Source organism: Momordica charantia (genome assembly GCF_013281855.1).
Source record: "Momordica charantia cultivar OHB3-1 chromosome 6 unlocalized genomic scaffold, Mcharantia_2.0 BLBB01000006.1, whole genome shotgun sequence".
NCBI classification, from domain to species: Eukaryota; Viridiplantae; Streptophyta; class Magnoliopsida; order Cucurbitales; family Cucurbitaceae; genus Momordica; species Momordica charantia.
In genome coordinates, this window is record NW_028275164.1 from 15,339,346 (window position 1) to 15,359,020 (window position 19,675).

At 35.5% G+C, this 19,675-nt stretch overlaps 1 protein-coding gene across 1 annotated transcript; it reads right to left on the reverse strand.

The window, feature by feature from the left end:
- Nucleotides 1-8,025: 8,025 nt before the first annotated feature.
- Nucleotides 8,026-11,595, reverse strand: LOC111019592 (LOW protein: ammonium transporter 1-like protein). The gene is made up of 9 exons (XM_022295984.2): nt 11,241-11,595; nt 11,087-11,146; nt 10,907-10,954; nt 9,970-10,102; nt 9,809-9,885; nt 8,748-8,843; nt 8,587-8,657; nt 8,399-8,489; nt 8,026-8,304 (listed from the first exon to the last, which is right to left on the reverse strand). The coding sequence occupies exons 1-9, from the start codon at nt 11,460-11,462 to the stop codon at nt 8,194-8,196; spliced, it is 909 nt and encodes a 302-aa protein (XP_022151676.1). The 5' UTR covers nt 11,463-11,595; the 3' UTR covers nt 8,026-8,193.
- Nucleotides 11,596-19,675: the final 8,080 nt, after the last annotated feature.

A 19,675-nucleotide genomic window follows, 5' to 3' on the forward strand; every position in this document is an offset into this window, starting at 1 on the left:
TTTATATCCTATAAATTATAGTTTGTTATCATTTTTACATGAAAAATTATATGTTTTTACCAAGTTTTAAAGGTTTTCTATACAGTTTTTGGATCTGATTTTTTCTATAAAAATCAGTAAATTGTTAATTGTTTTATGCAAAATTTTGGAAGTTTTATTTTATAAAACTGAAAATTTTCCAGATTTAAAATCCCCAAATTTTCAATTGATTATAAGGCTTTTAAATTTGTTTTGTTGAGAAACTTTTTGTAAATTTAGTTCGTATTAATTTATACCGATTCTTGTAATTTAAAAGTTGTTATTGTTGATTTTAGAGGCTTTTTAACCCAGGTTTCAGATCTGGTTTATGGAAAAATTGGGTAGATAAGATTTGGTTAGTAATTGGTAAATCCAAGATATGATTTAAGGATTGATTTTGGATATTGGTTGTTTTTAGATCTCTAAGTTGACAACTATCAAGGAAGAAGTTAAAGGATTTTTGAAAAAGGTAAATGATTTACGTATCCCTTCGTAAATAATTTACCATATCCCTTCATAAGTGATTTACCATATCACTTCGAAAAATATGGTAAGTAATTTACCATATTCCCAATTGATATTACGTTTATTTGCAAAGTATTTGAATTATTCTTATATGATTTGATAAAATTTTGTTTAGATTTATTTAAAGGTTTGAAATTGATATTTTGTTTATTTGTGAAATATTTGAAATCATGTTTCGGAGGTTTGATAAAGTTTGTTTTAAATTAGTTCAATGTTTTGAATTAATTTAATATTGAAAGTAAGTATTTGTTTTGCATTTTATTTGAAAGATATTTTGATTAATTTGATGGGCTATCCGGATATGCCATTGCTGGGGTAGTAGCCTAATTTGGAATTGGGATTTCTGGCTCATTTGTGGGAAGGCACTTTTGTGGTTTGGCATTCCTTGGGAAGATTTGTGTTATTCACTCTCATGGCCTCACACTTAAGTAACCGTTTTGTTTGTTCTGGTTGATATTATTTCGACAACTCTGTTCTGGTCGATATTAATTCGACAACTCTGTTTTGGTCGATATTAATTCGACAACTCTGATAGAAGCTTCTGATTTACTAGTGTTACCGACAGGTAACCACATATGTTCTGTAAGCTACCTAAATAATGCAACTTTCCACACTGATTTTGAAAGTATGAATGAATGTAAGATTATTTTGAATATTTGAATGATTTAGTTATTCGAAAGTTTGAAAGTTGTACCAAATGTTTTAGAAGGAATTTTGAAAGTTTTGATTGAAAGAAAATTTGTTTTGAAGGATTTGAAGTTTGATCGAATGAAAGTTTGTTTCGAATGAATGGAAGATTGTTTTGAATAATTAAAAGTTCGTTTTGAATGAATGGAAGTTTGTTTTGAAAGAATGAAAGTTTGTTTTGATTTATTGGAAATTTTATCTTATTTGAAGACTTTGTTTATGAAAATCTAGTTTGTTTTGAAAGTTTTGAAAAATTGTATTAAATATTTTAAAGTACTTTAAAAGTTTTGATATGTTTTTGTACTCATCTTTGTTTACTGAATAATCGTTCTAGTAGAAGGTGAAGTTTTTTTTTAATACAATAATTGTGGAATATGAGAATTTGAAGCTCCCGCGTCAAGGGAAAGAGTGAATGTTATTTACTGTTGAACTATGGTCGTGTTGACTATCATTATAGAATTCAAGTTCGAGGCACAAATAAGCAAGACTAGGACACATTTCTTTATAAATTACATGTTATTTTTGAACGAACATTTGAAGTTAATAAGTTTGCGTTTATATGCTTTAAAAAATAAATACATCTCACCCTCAAAATGTATTATCTTAGTCTTAACGAAATGGATATATCAGCCATCGCTATTTCCTTTCTGTATCCATCTCCCTGCTGATCTTTGAATAGGAAAGAGTGGATCTACAGGATCCCAAATGAATTGGCTTATTCGAAAAAAGTCTTAGTAATAAGTGTCAAAATGTTAAACTCGTATCAATTTGTACAACTTATCTATTGTACTAACATGTATTCGACTCGTGTCCAAAAAAAAACTGCAATGTCATAACATTTGACGTGTGCTAGATGCGGACAAACTATTCAAACTAAAGTGCCCATACTTAATAGCATAAACACATTGAAGATGAATATCTACTCACCCCTTTCTCTTTTGTAGGCTCCATTAGCAGTTTGGAATTCATAACAGTACAGAAACTGCAATATAGTATTAGATATTAAACCCAAATAGAATAATGTTACAAGTTCTATTCTCCCAAATATAATGAGTTAAACTAATAATAACCCCCCTTGAAAATTTACCTAAAAACTAACGGATAAATTACTTTAATTTCAGGTCACGAGAAAAAATTATTGAATCTAACCGTCACAATGTGATTGCTCTCTGATAACCATTAGACATGCCTCCTAAAAATCGTTCGAAATACATGTAATTTCTCTCTAATACATCTAAATCCTCTAATTTCTTCATCATACCTCCAACAGTGCTCCAGCCTTCTCCAATAATATCTCGATCATGGGATCGACATAAACACAAGAACATTCCAAATTAAACAGATCAAGATTTGAGATGATAAGAACCAATTTTATCATGTCAACCATGCAGGTTTGAAAAATGAGCAGTTTTCAAACACAAGCCCCTTGGAACTTCTATCTGATTCCGATAAGTGTATCTCTAGCCCTTACCCTCTCTCCACCAAGCCCCCATCCCCCGCTTTCTCTTCCCACTATAATGAAGGCTTTGCTCCTCTACCCTCTGATCCGAACATCACGCCTCCTCCCCCCACCTGTTTGATCCCTCCATACACTCATCGACTTACCTACAGGTAGTCGTCCCTTGGTTGTGCACCATGGGCATGGGCATTTCCCTCTACCCACCAAAATCGCCAAGAAAGCTATCTCTATCCGGAAAGAAAATAGGGGAAAGCAGGAACTTGCTGGCCCACCTCCTCCATCAACTATGACAAGCACCATACAAGGCAGCCTCCTGGTGGGACCTCCTCTATCAGATAATTATTCTCTCTTGGAATGTGAGGGGTCTTGGCTCATGGGATAAGCTAGTCTTGATAAAAAACCTCATCAACAAACACAATCCCACCATCGTCATCCTTCAAGAAACAAAACTCCAGAGAATAGACCGTATTATCACCAAATCTCTTTGGAGCTCCCAAGACATTGGTTGGACTTCTCTAGACACTTCGGGCTCATCAGGGGTATCTTTCATTGATCTCGCTGGTCTACAAAACTTACCTCTATCAAACGGCCTGTACACGTGGTCTGATTTTAGGGACCCCCCACCCTCACTCTAATTGATAGATTTTTGGCTAATTTCCTCTTGAAATTTCAGAATGCATCTGTCAAGCGATTAAACCGCCCTACATCAGATCACTATCCCATACACCCGTCTTTTGGCATGACAAAATGGGGCCCCATTCCTTTCAGGTTTGAAAATGCATGAATGCAACATCATTCGTTCTCTCCTATAATCGAGTAATGGTGGAAAAACTGGCCAGGCCATGGTTTCATCCAGAAGCTTAAAGGTCTGAAGATGGTGATCAAAACTTGGACTAAATCAACCTTTGGTAGCATCACACAACAAAAAAGCAAAAAAGCCCGCTCATCTCTGAGCTAGCTATCTTAGATGACTTAGAAGAGGAAGGTCGTATGAACAAAGTGCAGCATATTCAACGAAAATCCATTATAGCGCAGATCTTTGAGATGGTGGCAAAGGGGGAGACCCTTTAGAGACAACGGTGCAAATCCAATTGGCTAAATAAGGGGGGCATTAACACTTCCTTTTTCCACCGAATAGTAGCATCAAAGAGGCGGAAAAATACCATTATAGAAATCCTCTCCTCTAACAGTGAGCCTCCTACAAGAAAATGATATTGAAAAAGAATTTCTTTCTTTTTTTGACAGATTATACACCAAGAAGGTTGGCCAAAGAACTCTCCCACCGAACCTAGACTGGAGCCCGATCACCCCTCAACAAAGTTTCGACATTGAGAAACCCTTCATAGAGGAGGAAATCTGGAGAGCTGTCAGAGATTAGGGACAAATAAATCTCCTGGACTGGACGGCTTCACTGCTGAATTCTACAAAAAGTTTTGGAACATTCTCAAGGATGACATATTGAGAGTGTTCCAAGATTTTTTTTTTTTTCGAAACGGGATCATCAATGCAAGCCTCAATGAAACCTATGTTTGTCTCATCCCAAAGAAGATCGATGCTAGACAAGTAGGGGATTACCGCCCTATTAGCCTCATCTCTTGCTTATACATGATTCTAGCAAAAGTTCTCTCCGAAAGATTAAAACACTTGCTGCCTCGCACCATATCAAATGAACAAACAGCCTTTGTGGCTGAAAGACAAATTCTTGATGCATCACTAATCGCCAATGAGCTTATTGAGGCTTGGGATAGACAGCAAAAGAAGGGAGTGGTCATTAAGCTGGATATTGAGAAGGCCTTTGATAAGGTTGACAGGGATTTTCTAGATGTTGTCCTCGAAGCTAAAGGATCTGGTCATACATGGAGAAGATGGATCCGGGGTTGTGTATCTTCAGCAAACTTCTCCATCATTATAAACGGTCGTCCAAGGGGGAAAATCATTGCTTTCAGAGACCTCCGACAAGGTGACCCCCTTGTCACCTTTTCTTTTTATCATAGTGCTTGATGTCTTTAACGGCCTCATGTCTCTATCAGCTAGGAACAATCTCATTAGCGGCTTTGATCTTGGAGACAACTCTTTGAACATACACCACCTATAATTTGCTGATGACACCATCCTTTTCTTGTGACGATATCTCCCTCAACAACTTATTCAATGTCATTCGGTCATTTAGAGAAGCATCAGGGCTTAATGCCAACAAACAGAAGTCTGAAATATTGGGAGTTGACCTAGCTGACAGTGAGCTCTCTACCATAGCAGCTAAGTTTTCTTGCAAAAAATGATCTGGGCCTACTTCCTACCTTGGTCTTCCCCTTCATGGCAGGACTAGAACTCTCTCTTTTTGGGACCCTATGAGAAAGTGAAGAAAAGGTTGCACTCATGGAAAAATTCCTTCATTTCAAAAGGTGGTCGGCACACACTTATCCAAGCTACCTTAACAAACCTCCCTACTTACTACCTTCAGTGTTTTCAAGGCACGCCCAGGCACTCGCCTAAGGCGAGGGGCGAGGCACTTTGGCCTGGGCGCGTCTTGAACGGCGTCAAGGCGAGCGCCTTTGTGCGCCTTGGCACCATCACCATAAGGTGAGGCGAGCGCCTCTTTGAAGCGAGGCGACTCCTTTTTTTCTTTTTTTTTCGTTATAATTTTAAAAAACCCACAAAAGAAGCCCCAAAAAGATGAAAACCCACACCCAAAAATCGAAATACCCACACCCGAAAGTCTTCCTCCTTCACCGTCACTTCATCCTTTGCTGCCATTGCTGCCACCTTTGCCCCCACTCATTGCACGATATGAAGCCATCAAGCCTTCCTTCTCCTTCTTCGTAGACAATCAAAATATTTAATTTCACCTATAAACGTGTATTCAAGGCGACGTAGATGCTCGGAAAGGAAGAATTAGAGATGAATAAGAAGAATCAGGAAAGAAGAATTGGAAAAGCAGAAGTAGAAGAAGAATTAAAAAATAGAATAAAAGATATGGGGATTTGATGCTTGGTCGAGACTTTTCCTATTCCCTTTTACGTTTTCAAGGCATGCAACACTAATTGCATGCAATTTTATCCTAAACACTAATTGCATGCAATTTTATCCAGCAAAAGGCAAAGATGGCAATAATTTTTTTTTTATTTAAGTTAATTTTTTATTTAATTTTAGTATTCTACTTAATCACTAATTTTATTAATTTCTTTTTAAATTTATAATTTATAATTTTTCTTAATTATTTAAGTTAAAATTTATTTACACCAAATATTTTCACCTAAAGTATTTTTTAATATATAAAATTGCTATAGATAATATTTATTTTATTATTTTATAAGTGTGTCTCACTTCACTCAGGCAACGCCTTTTTGTCGCCTCTCGCTTGAAGGCGATAAGGAGGCTTGTCACCTTGAGGTGCGCCTTGCGCCTTGAAAACCCTGCTACCTTTCACTTTCCACTATGCCCACAAAAGTAGCAGACACAATAGACAACCTCTCTAGAAGTTTTCTCTGGAAAGGTACTAAGGAAGCCCCAAGTTTACACTTGGTCAAAAGGGATATTACACAGCAGCCGCTCCTCAAGGGGGAATTGGGCCTTGCCAATATGATGCAGAAAAACAAGGCCCTCCTTGCCAACTGGATTTGGAGGTACATTAAAGAGAGGTCGGCTCTATGGCATAGGGTGATTGAAGCCAAGTATGGTCGCTCATCATGGTCCCTCAAACCTATTACAACTACCCACCCATCTGGAAAAGGGCATTGGAAAGAGATTCTCAAAACACAAAAGCTAGTTTTTGATCGATTGACATATAAAATAGGTAATGGCAGCAATATTCCCTTCTGGACAGTACCTTGGCTGACCAATGAACCTTTGGAACACCATTCACCTCTTCTATATGCCTTGTCCTTGAAAAAAGAGGCCTCCATCCGTGACCTTCGGTTGGCTGATGGCGGTGGCTGGAATTTGCGCTTAACAAGGAACCTAAAGGATGCAGAAATTGTGGAATGGGCAACTCTCTCCCATAAACTCTCTACAACTCAGTTGACTATGGAGCCTGACACTCTGTTATGGAAATTAGAAACAAACGGCATCTTCTCAACCAGCTCTCTTATCAAAGACATGACTCATCCAGCTCCGACCCATACTACAAGCCTTTATGATAGCATCTGGAAAGACTCTTACCGTAAAAGGGTAAAAATTTTTCTTTGGGAGCTTAGCCACCAAACAATCAACACTTGTGACAAACTCCAAAGGAGAATGTCATACATGGCTCTCTCTCCCCGATGGTGTGTGATCTGCAAAACTAACCTAGAGACGCAACAACACCTATTCGTTGACTGCCAATTTGCAGGTGCTTTTTGGAACTACATCCTAAACAACTTTGCATGGTTCACTGCTTTACCAATCGATCCACCCCTCCTCTTAGAAGCTACCCTTGCAGGTCACCCGTTTAGAAAGGAAAAGAAGCTTCTCTGGCTAAACTTCATTAGAGCATTCTTTTGGATCCTTCGGAGAGAAAGGAATCAGCGCACCTTCAACGACCTTTCTTCCTCTTTTGATAGAATTTTTGAGGCTATAGTCTTTCTAGTTGTTACATGGTGTAAATGTTCTCCTTTATTTCACAACTATAGCTACACTCCCCTTTTATCCAATTGGAAGTGCTTCATGTAATCCCCTTCATGGGCTTTTGTAATTTCATACATCAATGAAATTGTTTCTTTCACCAAAAAAAAAAAGAAAAAAAGCCACCAACATACTACCACTACTATTCAAACTTCAAAGTTTAACCTTGTACAAGAGCTTAAACAAAGAAATTATCTACCAAAAAAAAAATCACTATCACGGTGCAAATTGACAAAGTACCATACAAGACCTTGCAGAATCAAGCAGACATAAGAACAACGAGAAGTATTTAATCTCGAAATTTGATGGTTGCATCTATATAGTTCTAAGTCATTATAAAAGACTCTAATTCCGTCCTTGAACTTTAGATTTCTATGTAGTTTAATTAAATGATGTTACGATATATACATTGGACAAATGTTGGCAGATTTAATACAATGTAGCAGACAGATGGCAGCATAAACTGGACAACTAAACAAAATAAAATGACACATTCAACCTACCTTAATATATCAAATTCTTTTCATAAACTAATGCTCCTTTATTTTGTCCAGTTTGTAATCTTACTTCCTTTATCAGATTGTTCTTGTCTATTATCAAAAAAATTTCATAACAAACCAAATGGCACTCTTAACTTCTCAACTGTACAGTATGTTCTCTAAATACACATATTTCCAATTGTAATGAAACAGAGGTTGTTACAATGAACATGGTAGAAAGTATTTACAATCAAGTAGTTGCACAACTTAAATTTGTTATATACCAGGTAAAACAAGAGAATATCAGCCACTCTTGTTCAAAAATTGAGTAAGATTATTGTCATGTACACAAAAACTCACACCATTTTCAGTAATCATTTTCTTGAGTACATTTACAGAGTTAAGAGAAAAATAAAGAGGACAGGCTTACTCTTCCTTTGATTTAAGCTGTCTTCCAAGTAATATTAACCCCACAGTGGTGAAGGCAGATAAGACCGCCGATGAGTACGAAACCGCAAGTAGAGCGCCTCTCAAAGACTGTAATATATAAATTGTCAAATTAAAAATTGCCAAGGAAGCATTGAACTTAAGAAGTCAAAATCATAGCATTCAAATTAATGGTTCAAAGTACCTTTGCAAGAAGTAAAGCATTGTCATTTGCATACTGCAGAGAGCTCTCAGGAATGCTCTGGACACCCTGACCCAGTTGCCATGAAATTACTCTGCATTTTACACATTAGAAACATAAATAGGTATATTTTTGCCTTTTCATCAATGAATAAAAAAAATTGAAGAAACTAGTTAAACGGGGATGTTTACCCAAAAACAAAACCGATTGCTGCACCGATATTCGCCTTATCTGCGGTCAGTTCAACTTGAAGCTCTCCAAACTGAAGAATGGAGTGGTAATGTGATATTACTTTAAATAAGGTTCAAATCTGAAAAAGATACCTTCAATCTAATGTAGAGTTCCTACCTACCTTAAACATTCTGGCTTCATTCTTCAGCTGCTCAGCTACGTTAGGAGCAGAGGTTGCAGACAGAAGCTTTCCAGTTGTAATCATTACTTTGGCAATCTATAATTGTGAAAACTCTCAAGAAAATTGGAAAAAACTTGAATGATAAAATTTTTATTGTATTGAGGTGAACTATAAAATTTGTGTGGAAGTCAATTTCAGGGTAGAACCTAGTGTAGTGTAGAGCATAGTGTAAATTATTCATCAAAGTCTTGATATTTCTATCGAGAAGGAAGATATTTTCATTGATCAAGGAAACAAAAGAACAGCCTAAGAATAGGTTGAGGAGTCCCCTTCCCAAAACAAAACTAAAAGATCGAGAAGGAAGATATAGCATAAAAGTGTCAACATATGAACACGAGATATTGATACGACATGACATAGACATGGCGACACATTATTTTCTAAAAATCTAAGAGACGGACATGGCAAAGACACATTTACTAAATACACATTTTCTATAAAAGAAGAAAATTTAGAAAATGTCTCCTCAAACGTTCGTAGCTCTCCCTCTCTGCCTTCTCCTCTGTGGCCGCCATTTTTCTCTGTTCCCTTCCAGTTCCATCATTATGAGGAGCAATCTGGTTAAAGAATTGTGTTGGAACCCCATTTCTCGATGCTGTGCCTCAACTCCAGCGGCGGAGGCCAACATCACTGTGCTTCCTGCGGCTTCCGTCAACCTCGCTCCGCCACCAGTGCCGCCGCACCCATGAAACGCCGCTCTCCCACGCCGTTTCAAGACCCCAAATCCACCTCCATGAGGCTCTTCCACACCACAATGATCACAAGTTTTCGAAAAGTATAAGAGTATCAGAGTATCGACACGTGTTGGACACGCACTCGTTATTCAATGCAACCTATACTAACCGTGTTTCCTAGACTAACAAAACCATAAATAGATAGTGAGCACAATCTCTATGCAATCTCAAGGCTGTTCTTCAGGGCTACCTCATCAACCCCTTAAAACTTCTTACAACCAAAAAAAACTTTGATCATGCAAAGATACTTTCTAATCTATAAATTACCTTCTGTACTTCGCCCTGACCGTACTGTCCCATCGACTGGAACCTTCTTCCTGCAGATATCAAACGCTTGCCAAATCCTAAATAAAAACACCAAACAAAAGTCACATTTTATTTCTCCACTAAATACTTAGAGCATCAATTTCCTTGAGTCCTATTCTTGCCTGACTTGTTGCTGTCTGTCAAAGATTGCACCAACGACGGGAACTTGCTTACTAAGGCATGTGAAGTAGAGGTGTCGGCTACTTCCCATGCCCGAGAAAGATTTAACAATATTTCTCCCATCTCTTGGCCACACTGAATCAGAAATCCAACATTTTCAGTACAACACAAGTTCTGTTTATAGCAGATAATTCACATTTATTCCTATTCGAAAATCAAAAAGTTCATCCTAACATGAAAGTTCTACAACAAGAAATAGTTGAGAAATCAACACTCAAAATAAGCATGTGCACCAGAGAGAGTGCCAACTAATTATGGCTGTTAATTAGTTAACAATGGCCTTTTCCCCTAATAATTTTTTTTTGTTCGGTTCAATTACAAGTTTCGTCCATAAACGTTCAAGGTTGTGTAATTAGAATTTGTATTTTAAAAATTTTCTAATAGATTCCGACCAGCAACTTGATGGGAGCAAGGGCAGCCACACTTGGTCCCACAAAGCAAGATATGGCTCAGCAGAAAAAAAAAGTCCTTTGTAAACTCGTAAAGCGGCTTCGCTCCTGTGCGCTCCCGCAGTTTGCGAGAAGGAAAAAGGATTCATCCTTTGTTGCAACTTTCAAGCTTTTGTGTATAAAATCACTATGCCTTAAAAAGTTTTTATATGTTTCTAAATTTTCGTGTCTAATAGATTACTGTCATTAACTTCGTCAGTTTAGTGCTTACATCACACACAATAATATTATTTAAGAATTGTGACCGACTGAATTCGGACAAGTTTTGTAGTTTACGAGCAGCTTAGTTCTCAAAATTTGGTTAGAGCTCTAAATACAAAGTAAAGAAATCATTAATAAACATCATTTGTTAAAATCAGATAAGGAAAACAACATGGTTAAGAACAGGCCTCAACGAGCAAGATACAAGCGAGCAGCACAGAAAAAGTACCTCATCAACAACGGGTCCATTCGAAAGATCAAAAGCAGCATCGTTGAGCTTCACACATCAAATAACATTATCGAAATTCACTCTCAATCCCGAAAACGAAGTAAGAACATCAAAAACAGAGCACCCAAATCACACAACAACAGTAAAAGAAAACACATTGAAATCAAAAGTTCTTCTCACATCAAGACGAAGATCACGGGGAAGCTTCTCGAAGTAATCTCGCGCGAGATCAAAACAGTCCTGCACACAAAATCAAAATCACACCACACATAAACAATAGACAGAGAGTTTCAGGAATTTCAGCGGGCGAAATCGAGTAGAAGGCCATACTTACGGCTAGTTGTTGAAGGAGGAGCTGGGGTTCGGGGTCCAAGGACTTGGGGGAGTCCGATTCGGCGAGGGCAAATGAAAGATTGAGGGGTTTGCATGGAAGGGGCTTGTTGGTAATGGAGGATCTGAAACTAATGGGGTGAGAAAATTGGGAAAAGAAAGGGGCAGAAGAATGGGGAGAGAGAGATGTGAGAGGTCGAAGAAGAAGAAGATGAAGAGAAGCCATTGGAGTGAGAATTTGGCGTGTTCAGTGTCAGCCACTGGATTAGATAGAAGAAGCTGATATTATTATTTTTTTGGTTTATTTTTGTTTTTAATCTCCAGAGCCGTTTGGTTCAAGATGTCAAGATGGAAATAGGCTAAATGGAAAGACAAAAAATCTCGTGGAAAAGATTGGGTTTTCAACTCACTCATGAAATCATATTTCTCTCTCCTATTTACGTAACTTTCCAATTCTCTCGTCACTTCCATTATCATTTTCACATTCACACTGCTATTTTTTGTTATTTTTTTAATTTCTCTTCTTCTATTCTTCTTTCTGTACTTGTTAATTTAATTTGAGAAATTTATTCTATATTATTCTCTCTTCCTTTGTTCTTTTGGAGTTTTTTTTTTCTTGGAATAGTACAAAATCGATGGGATGGAGGGGGTTTTTCTTTTCTTTAATGCATGAGTGCTGAAGCGCGAAAGAGGGAGGGGTTGTATTGTAGATCTTTTCCTTTGACATTTATCTCTATTTGTATTTATTTTATTGCAAGTTATCGATTCTATAACAATAATAAATTTAGATCATGTTTTGGATTCTTCTCATTTCAATAAGTGGGACCTACATTCAGATATGGATTATTCATGATGCTCTTAGCTATGAATAAGCTTTTATATAACAATAATAAACGATTATTGGATCATCGGAGCTCAAACTATAGGTGTAGTTTCATCAGGTCGGCTCGGTTTCCGGTAAAACTGAAATCAACTCGAAATTTTTTGGTTTCATCCGGATCGGGTCCAGATCGAGTCGAGTCGGGTTTCGATTTTTTTTTAGAGAGAGGGAGTCTGCGAATTTATTTGTAATTTTCCAGATATTTTCTTCAAAATTGGAGGAATTATTGGAGAGGAGAGATTTGAAATTGGAGAGAGACCCACGAAATTTTCTAGTTTCCGTCTTAAAGTTGAATAGAAAATTAAAAGATCTTTGATCTTGAAATTTTAATTGAACCTAGAAATTTCTCATCTTCAACCCATAGATCTTTCCTTCTTCCAATCAAATTAAATTGAATTGAGAGGAAATTTGAGAATTCCTTATTCTGATTGGGGGATAATTGAAATTTCCTTTTTCAAATGGGGAGAGAATTGAAATTCCCTTTGTGAGAGAGAGAAGATTTAGTTGTACGTTATCATCGTGCTGCCGGTGTCGATTACTGCCATTTAATGTTGCTGCCGCATCGTCGGTTGCTGCCGTTTGTGGTCGCCACCGTGTGCTGCCGTTGGGACGGTGCCGCTTGTTGCTGTTTGGGGCCACCGCTTGGGATTCTGCTGCTGTTTACTTAATTTCTACCGCACCGCTTTTCTGCTATTCAGGTCGCTATCAACAGCTGCCGTGGAAGTCATCGTCGTCTGCTGCCGTGGAGATCGCCGCCGCATGATGCCGTCTCGTGTCGCCTGAATCGTCATTCCTTCATTCCTTCGTTTCTTCGTTCCTTCCTTCCTTCAGGTAGCGGTGGCTTATCAAGAGAGAGCAGAGAGCAAGAGAGAATATAAGATTTAGGGTTATTGGTTGTCGGGTCAAAACCGAACCGAACCGACGCGGTTCAATTCGGTTCGTCGGTTCGGTTCATTTGATTACACCCCTAGCTCAAACGGAGAAATTATAATCGAAATAAGTCGGAAGGATAATGATCGAAATAAGTCGGAATGAAAAATACCTGAGAAGACAAAGTGGACAACTCGTAGGTTGGCAAATGGTGACTAAAAAATTGAGAAGCTTGTTGCTTCAAAATTTTCCATGAGTGAAATAAAACAAGCAAGAATAAACAATTTAACACACATCCTTAAATTTTCATAATTTTTTTTTTCCTAAAAATAACAATTTCTAAAAGAAAATAAAGATATTAAAAAAGAGAAATTAAAAAGAAAAAAAATAAGTATGTCATTTTTAAATTTTTTGAATAAATTATCTGTCGTATGTAATCAAATCTTCTGTAAAAGTAGAATTATTCATGTTGCATTATAATTAAAAGAAAAACTAAAAATTGAAAAACAATCTAACTAAAATTTAAAAAAAAAAATGCAATATATAAGAAACCGTGCGAATGAAAAAAGAAAAACCACCATACAAATGAGAAAAGAAAAACTCAAAGTTTTGGACAAAACATTGAAAGAAATAAAATATAATAATGATTATTTATATAATTGTAGGAGAAAGAATTACCGAAACTTATCAACTTATTAATTATAATTATAAATAAACCATAACTTTTTTTTAATGTTTTTCCTGGAAACATAACTTTTTCTTAATTAATTTAAAGAAACAAAACTCTACACACTTTAATTCTTTACATTCTAGCTTTATGAAATTTTATTATTAGTTATAATTAAAAACAATTATAATTTTTTTAATTAATATATTTGAAAATAAAGACAATTATAATTTTTTTAATTAATTAGTTGGAGGAACTTGAATGAGATGGAGACGATGGATTAGAGAGATATTTGTATTTAGAGATCAATTATCCTAATAATAGTGAAAATTTTTAAAATAGAAAGATAAAATTGACCTAAAAGTTCTCTTTTGCGCCTTTTTTCTCTTCTTTCTCCAAAGTTCTTGATCACATTTTATATTATCAACATATAATGTTCTTAATTTGCTATTCGTTTTTCTTAATTATTATCATTATATTACCTTTTAAGTTTGTTAATTTTTTAACGTTAAATCCCTAAATTTATTTATTCGTTGGTGAAGAAGAAAGGCAATAATGAGAAGAAGAAGGAAACCCTAAAAAAACTCTCTCTAGTTCAATTTGATAAAGTTGATGGGGATCAAAAATTTATTTTTTGCCATAATTCTATACAAAAAGTTTCGAACATAACACGTAAATCAAAAATTTTACTTTCTAAAAATAAATAAATAAAAATAAAACTCATAATTATCCTCATTATTCAATCATGAGAACGATCGAAATTTGCCTTATCTTGGTTCTATTGTATTATCATCTCAACACAATGCAGTCTACAATTTGTTTCAATTTGAATAATGATAAATTCCAAGAAAGCTAACTGTTACCATCAACTTTCCACTAATCTCACATTGATGCAATTCGGGATTAATTTATTTAGTTCATCTCTCTTCACTATCAATTCTTCTCTCGATCACCCATACGTACATTGTAGTTGTCCTTGCCAAAGAAGAAAAATAATCTCTACGCTTTCACACCAACTGGAAAAGTTTTCCTTCTTTGTTTCATCCACAACCTCTTAATTCTTTTGCTGCCATGAGAAAAGAGAGGAAAAATATTTATATAGGGAAGTATAGAGGAAGATAAAAGGATTGGGGAATATGACCTATGTTCAAATTTGTAATTATGTGCGATTAATTTACCCTTTCAACTTCCAAACATCCACGTGTAACTACAACAGGCTATTATTAGAATATTAAGCACGATTTTACTTGGAGTTTAAAATAAAAAACATTAACTCCTTATAAAAAGTACCAAAGAAAATTAACAAAAAATAAAAGGGACAAAATGGGGCATATCAAATAAATATTTAATCATGATAATTATAAGAAATTCAACACTAGCATGTAAGAGGGCTATTTTATCTCCAAATCTATATTGAAAAGGGTTAAAAATGAAAGGCAAAAATAGCAAAAAAATAAAAATAAAAATTCCTCCTAATGCAAACTTTTATATACTACAGATCATAGATTATAGATATAGATTAATCATTATTTAGGGAAAATTATTAATTTCTCTTATTGATAACAACTTTTTTCATATTTCAATTTTTTACATTTGGTGTAATTTTTTGAAGGTTTATATGGCATATCTATTATGAAAAGTTAAACTAAATGAGAGATGGAAGCTACCAACATAAAAGACTAAAATAATTAATAATGGGAGAGATGGGGTGGGAGAGAGACAAAAGAAGGATAACTTGGGTATTACTAAAAAAATCAAGGTTAATATCATCTATAAAAAGTTTCTTCCACATGGGTACTTTTATATACACGAGTCTTTATACGTGCGTTGCACGTGACTTAAACAACGAGAGAAAATGAATATATTATATAAATTTATGTTTATTAAACACCCCATAATTGAAAATGAGTGTATTATATATTTTTGTAAAAATGTATATGCATATTATGAATGAGTAAAATAGAAATATAATTTACATATTTATAATCCAATAGTCAAGAAAGGTAATTAGGCATGAAGAGGGTAATTTTTATCCATCAATATATATTCAACGTCATCGCGACGCGGAGCGACCGACATCATCCCCTGAAAGGTCTCTTTCAAGATAAGGGTTTGGAGTCGCCACCAATCATCTACAAAGTGTGATTGGTCACCTAAAAATAAAGACAATGTATGCGAAAACAAATTGTTGGTTCGGGAGTCGATTGAGTGTAGGAAGGTGTTAGCACCCTACGACACCCGTTCGGAAACGGTACCACATTTTGTCAAGATGACTCTCCAACATCTTACGTGCCACAACCTTGGAATATAAGTTATGTTCATTTTTAAAATACAAATTTTGAATTTTTGAATTTTGTTAAAAAAAAAACTCTAAAGGAAATTTTTTATTTAAAATAATTATTTAGTAAAAACAATGATAGAATGAGGCATGCAAAGACTTGAACTTGGGTTATGTACATTAAAAAAACAAACCTCTAACCACTATTCCAACATCCTAAAATATAAACATTGTATTCTTTTAAATAAACAAAAGTTTTAATTTATTTTTTTTAAACTAAAAAAACCTACGAATTTTGTTAAATTAAAACAAAAAATAAATAACTTTTTTATTTATTTATTTCGAAATTAACAAGATTATTTAAAAGAAAAAAATCTTTTATTTAAAAATAAAGTCAAATTTACTTTAACAAAACTTATTTGCTAAAAAACGGATTTTTTGTTAAGATTCTTTTCAAACTCATACCCACCAAACCATTAAAAGAAATTTTTTAAAAAATGAGATTTTATTCTAAAAGACTCAGTTTTATCTCCTTTGTTTTTAAAATTCAGGAGAAGATTCTTTTTTAATTAAAAAATAAAACAAAGTTGACACAAAAAAAGTAAATCTTGTTAAAAAAAATTGCTTTTAAATAAAAAATATTTCTTAAACTTTGAATCCAAATTTAAAAGAATCCAAATTTTTTTAAACAAGAATTATTTTATAAAACTTCTATTCTTTCAACGTATTTTAACCAAAATTTTAAAGTAAAATCTTTTATTAAAATAAAATTAAGTTTATATTTATTTCCTTAAAAAAACTCTTCTTTATTAGAAAAAGAAAAACCTTTTTATTTTAAAACAAATTTTAAAATATCAAAATCCTTATTTTATTTTCAAAAACTTATTTAAAATTAATTTAGAAGATTCTTTTGTATCTTAAAAAAAATGGTTTCTTATTAAAAGCATTTTCTTTCCAAAAAAGTAAAAAAAAAACTTTTTTCTTAAAAAAAAACTTTTTTTCTAAAAAAAAAAATTCTTTTTATAGAAACAAAACAATCTGTTTCAAATTAAAAGCATGATTTCCAAAGCCAATTTTACCTTATTTAAAAAAAAAGATTCTTTCCAACGTATTTTATGCTTACTAAAACGCACTACCGGGAGGGAGATCGTCAGAGTGCCAGCGGGCTTGGAAGAAGCTGTGAAGAAGGTTGTTGCTGCTGTGTTGTTCGCGTCGCTCCCTTGCGTCGTCGGAGGTCGTGGGTATGAAGGAGAAAAGGTGGTGATGGTGGGATAAGAAAGGAGAAGAGATGAATTGGTTGTTATTGAGGAAAAATATGAGTTTTAGAGATGGAGAGAAGAAGATGCGGTGATGGGTTTCTAACTCTCTGCCCTGTCCTCCCCTCTGTGTGTTGTGTGCCCTTAAATACACAAAAAAATAACAGTAACATGTGTGCGTCGAGTAAAACCATAGAGAAAAAAAAGAAAGAAAGGAAAGCTAGGATACACCATGTGACTGGAACTTTGACAAGGAAAATATCAATTCTGTTAAAAATCAAACCATTTGTTTAACATAAAATCTTTATTTTTTTAATTCTTATTATTAATAAAATCAAAATCTTTAAAACAAAATCTATATTTTTAATTTAATTTAAACTTTAGCTTATAACTAATAATAAAGTAATACTTTTCTTAAATAATAAATAATTAAAAAAATTAGCTGGAACAATAACGGTGTCTCCAGCTTGCCCCCCTTGTGTATCCTTGTAGAACTAAAAGGGTAGATAAAGGCAAAACACAAAGTATTGGGAAGGCGAAAATTTTGTTCAAAGAAGGTATGATATAGATGGACTCGCTTGACACTAGGCAAAAATCTTGGATCGGGTTCGATTTAACCGAAAATAAGATGTAATGGACTTGCTATAACACAGACTTCGACCTCGACTTGGATCGGGTTCGATTTAACCGAATGATAATGCAATAGACCTGACTATAACATAGCTTCGACCTCGACTTGGATCGGGTTCGATTTAATCGAATGATAATGCAATGGACCTGGCTATAACACAGCTTCGACCTCAACTTGGATCGGGTTCGATTTAACCGAATGATAATGCAATGGACCTGGCTATAACACAGGCTTCAACCTCGACTTGGATCAGGTTCGATTTAACTGAAGATAATGCAATGGACCTAGCTTTAACAACAGGCTTCGACCTCAACTTGGATCGGGTTCGATTTAACCGAATGATAATGTAATGGACCTGGCTATAACACAGGCTTCAACCTCGACTTGGATCGTGTTCGATTTAATCAAAGATGAAATGCAACAGACCTGACTATAACACAGGCTTCGACCTCGACTTGGATCAGGTTCGATTTAACCGAATGATAAAATGCAATAGATTGGCTTTAACAACAGGCTTCGACCTCGACTTGGATCGAGTTCGATTTAACCGAATGATAAAATGCAACGGATTTGGCTTTAACAACAGGCTTCGACCTCGATCTTGGATCGGGTTCGATTTAACCGAATAAGATGCAATAGACCTGACTTTAACACAGGCTTCGACCTCGACTTAGATCGGGTTCGATTTAACCGAATGATAAAATGCAACCGACCTGGCTTTAACACAGGCTTCGACCTCGAATTGGATCGGGTTCGATTTAATCGAATGATAATGCGATGGACCTGGCTATAACATAGGTTTCGACCTCGACTTGGATCGGGTTCGATTTAACCGAATGATAAAATGCAACGGACCTGGCTTTAACACAGGCTTCGACCTCGACGTGGATCGGGTTCGATTTAACCGAATGATAATGCAATGGACTTAGCTATAATACATGCTTCAACCTTGACTTGGATCGGGTTCGATTTAACCGAATGATAATGCAATGGACCTGGCTATAACACAGGCTTCGACCTTGACTTGGATCAGGTTCGATTTAACCGAATGATAATGCAATGGACCTGGCTATAACACAGGCTTCGACCTCAACTTGGATCAGATTCGATTTAACCGAATGATAAAATGCAACGGACCTGACTTTAACAACAGGTTTCGACCTCGACTTGGATCAGGTTCGATTTAACCGAATGATATAATGCAACGGACCTGGCTTTAACAACAGGCTTCGACCTCGACTTGGATCAGGTTCGATTTAACCGAATGATATAATGCAACGGACCTGGCTTTAACACAAGCTTCGACCTCGACTTGGATCGGGTTTGATTTAACCGAAAGATAAAATGCAATGAACCTAGCCTTAACACATGCTTCGACCTCGACTTGGATTGGGTCGATTTAACCGAAGATAGTGCAATGGACCTGGCTATAACATAGCCTTCGACCTCGACTTTGATCGGGTTCAATTTAACCGAAGATAAATGTTTGATCACAAAAATGACCAAGCTTGCGAGCTTGGCTCAGATGGAAGGATGACCTTGAGGATAAGCTGAAATGTGTTGAGCAGGAGACCTGCAAGAGAAAACACTCTGATGCTCAAGTCTGGAAGGATCGGAGCAGTATTCGAGAGAGAATATAGTGTTTGCTTACCTAAGATAGAGGCAAATGATTTCTATATACAGGCAAGGTCTCTGATAGGATTCCCGAGGGGCCTCAATGACTCCTTAAGGTAAGCGTGAATCACGATGTGTTGTCGTGGAGTTTGTTGAAATATGTGGCTAAGCAAGACACATCTAGGTCGGCTCAAATAAAGAATGGGAACGAGACCAAATGAGATCTTGGTCGACTTGGCCATA

Excerpts from the sequence above, each read along its gene's own strand:
- LOC111019592 (XM_022295984.2), bottom strand. The coding sequence starts at position 11,462 with ATGGCTTCTCTTCATCTTCTTCTTCTTCGACCTCTCACATCTCTCTCT. Across the intron at positions 9,886-9,969 it reads GACAGACAGCAACAAGTCAG|GATTTGGCAAGCGTTTGATA; the intron begins GCAAGAATAGGA and ends GTTTTTATTTAG. Across the intron at positions 8,844-9,808 it reads GTCAGGGCGAAGTACAGAAG|ATTGCCAAAGTAATGATTAC; the intron begins GTAATTTATAGA and ends TCACAATTATAG.